The sequence below is a fragment of the Trachymyrmex cornetzi genome, unplaced genomic scaffold, assembly GCF_001594075.2.
Source record: "Trachymyrmex cornetzi isolate Tcor2-1 unplaced genomic scaffold, Tcor1.1 C3966898, whole genome shotgun sequence".
Lineage (NCBI taxonomy): Eukaryota > Metazoa > Arthropoda > Insecta > Hymenoptera > Formicidae > Trachymyrmex > Trachymyrmex cornetzi.
Genome location: NW_017295452.1, coordinates 1 through 2,776, shown reverse-complemented (window position 1 = coordinate 2,776; position 2,776 = coordinate 1). Strand labels below are relative to the sequence as shown.

The 2,776-nt window shown below is 35.9% G+C and overlaps 1 protein-coding gene across 1 annotated transcript; it reads left to right on the top strand.

The window, feature by feature from the left end:
* Positions 1–912: 912 nt before the first annotated feature.
* LOC108757337 (exonuclease 3'-5' domain-containing protein 2) lies at positions 913–2,685 on the top strand. Its single transcript, XM_018519997.1, has 4 exons — positions 913–1,278; positions 1,946–2,087; positions 2,164–2,463; positions 2,545–2,685. The coding sequence occupies exons 1-4, from the start codon at positions 986–988 to the stop codon at positions 2,683–2,685; spliced, it is 876 nt and encodes a 291-aa protein (XP_018375499.1). The 5' UTR covers positions 913–985.
* The last annotated feature ends 91 nt before the right edge of the window (positions 2,686–2,776 follow it).

Genomic DNA, 2,776 nt, shown 5'->3' with positions numbered 1-2,776 from the left:
GTAGGAAAGTGCATATTCGGACATATTTGATTGGCTATTTCCAGTATTGCTACCGCCATTATGTGTATTGTTTCACCTTATATATTTCCATCATGCATTCTCTATGACTTTGGCAGAAGCCAATAATTCTACGTTTTTAAGACGGCCTCACCTTGTAAAACTTCTAGAAATGATGTAATACTACTTAGTACTTCTATCGCGCGGCAAAAGTTGGATTGAGTTCAACTTTTGCGCGGTGGAAATTATATATCTATTACTTCCGAATAAACGAGACGTTGATTGGCTATCGCGCCAACTTCCGCCGCGCGGCAAGCGTTACCACCAGTTGCCACGTTCTGTGTGCAGGAGCCATAATAGCAATACCGGCATGATCTATTTACCGGACGGCAGGTAGATAAACGTCGGTAGTTAACCGGGAGTCGTTTCCGTTGGTTGCAGTTAGGCCAGTTAATCCAAGCTAGTCGTGCGTGAAACCCGTAGCCGCGTACGCCGGTCGTTCTTCGAAAGCTACGGGGTCCCTTGAACCTCGTTTCGCGTTAAATTTCAATGAGATCGGAGCTGGTCACCGAGATGATTATTTTATACGGAGCAGTTTCGAGCAGGGGCGGCCGCGATTTCAGATAATCGTAGATTTATCTAGTCGAATGATTCCGCGCGATCGCCGAGCTGCGTTAGTTTTATATTAATATTAATGCTTTTGAGACGAATCTTCGAGAGAGAGAGACAGAGAGAGAGAGAGAGTTTATCACTGTGATCGATTGATGTGCTGAGTTGCCTTAATCGTTACAATTGTGCTATAATCCGATTGCTCGACGAGCGATTGTTTTGCATTGACATTTTATTTAAAATTGTAACATAACGTGTAACTCACGCACGTGTATATATCTATATATGTATATCGTTAACGAAGAAATTGTATATATAACGTTGATTTTTTAAATCGAATTTTTTGCGCGTTTCAAGCGTCTTTTCTCCTCTTTGATTAATGGTTCCCGCACGTAACAACATGTTTCTCGTTTGCGTGACCGTGGGACTTGTCTTTTTGGCGTCGAAGTATCGCAACAACGTACTTCGCAGCGTCAAGCATCTGTATAAAAATATTAAAAATCGCGATGGCAGTAAGGATACTGATAATACAGCCAAGTGCGATAAGCATGATACTGATAATAATAATAATAATGAGGATAATGACAACAAAGAGAATAAGCTTATATTAGACGAGATTATTCTGGCCGACTCTCCGGAAAAATGCGATTACGCCGTACAGCGTATTCGTTGGTAAGCGAAAATTGAAATTTATTGCCAATTTCAAGCGTTTTACTAATCTCAACAATATTCTCACAATCACGTCCTAAGACATTATAACAGACATTGCTATATCTCATGACTTTCCATAACATGATGGAAACGGCCGTTTTTATAATTATTGTTTACATTTTTTCTGGAGAGAGCCGAATACCAAGATTATTGTGTTTGGAAGGCAATAAGTATATATAAAGTGTCCTTGGGATTCTCTAAGAAAGATCTGAATTTCCTATAACAATAGCTGGCAAAATTAGCTATCGTTATATGAAAGAAAATTATTTTAATTTCGTATTTTATAACAAACTTCTTTTGCAGTAAAATAAATTTTATTTGTTAATTACAAAGAATAAAATGAATTTCTTTTTCAGTTTCTTCTTATAATATAAATTTACACTTGCTCTATTTTTATGTTGACTGCTTTTCTCAGAGAGAATTTTCTTTCTTCAGTAAAATAAATTGTGTTATTAATTACAAGGGATTAATTTCTTCAATTTCCTTTTATGATAATACACTTATTTTACTTCTATGTTGATTGCTTTTCTTAAATCTGTTTGATGAAACATGCTCTCCAGAGGAAATAGTAACATTTACTATCTCTTATTAAAACAAAATTAATTTGTTGTATATGTTTCTTTAATAGTGATCTGTCTGATGGTGTACTGGGTTTCGATTGTGAATGGGTCAAAGAAGGACCTGTCTCTCTGTTACAACTAGCTACTCACAATGGAGTAGTTGCTTTGTTTCGCATTGGAAAGATTGGATACATTCCACCTAAACTTAAGGTAACATTTCACAAAAAGTTAAAGATTGACTAATATTATGCATAATATTGATTTGTAATTATGTTTATGTGTTAAGGAATTGTTAGCTAGTAAACACATCCTTAAAGTCGGGATCTCTTCGTTTGAAGATGGACATAAGATTGTAAAGGATTATGGATGTAGAGTTAATGGAACTGTTGATTTAAGAACCCTAGCTGAAAATTTTAATCTACCGAGCCGGAAGAGCTTAGCCGCCATGTGTTTAGAATATCTTAATATAGAGATGGACAAGATAATAGAAGTCAGGTGCGGTGACTGGGATGCTAGCACCTTAACCGACGAACAAGTTGCGTATGCCGCTTGTGATGCGCTTGCATCTGTTATCGTTTATCATAAGGTAGGAATTTTTAAATATCTTTTTTTATACATGATTATTATGACTATGAGTTATAGTTCCTCGTACCCAATTTTGTTTCAGATAATGCAAAAAGAAAAAGAAAAGTATACGTTATGGCAGAGAGTAGGAATTTACTTATATAATATATTGAGTAGTGATATCAATGTGCGGATTCATGGTGTACCTGCTAGAACAGTCGATACGAGGTATAAAAATTTATGAATTATATAAATTATATAAAATTATACATGAGAGAGAGAGAGAGAGAGAGAGAGAGAGAGAGAGAGAGAGAGAGAGAGAGATATATATATAT

Excerpts from the sequence above, each read along its gene's own strand:
- LOC108757337 (XM_018519997.1), top strand. The coding sequence starts at position 986 with ATGGTTCCCGCACGTAACAACATGTTTCTCGTTTGCGTGACCGTGGGA. Across the intron at positions 2,088-2,163 it reads ACATTCCACCTAAACTTAAG|GAATTGTTAGCTAGTAAACA; the intron begins GTAACATTTCAC and ends TTATGTGTTAAG. Across the intron at positions 2,464-2,544 it reads CTGTTATCGTTTATCATAAG|ATAATGCAAAAAGAAAAAGA; the intron begins GTAGGAATTTTT and ends ATTTTGTTTCAG.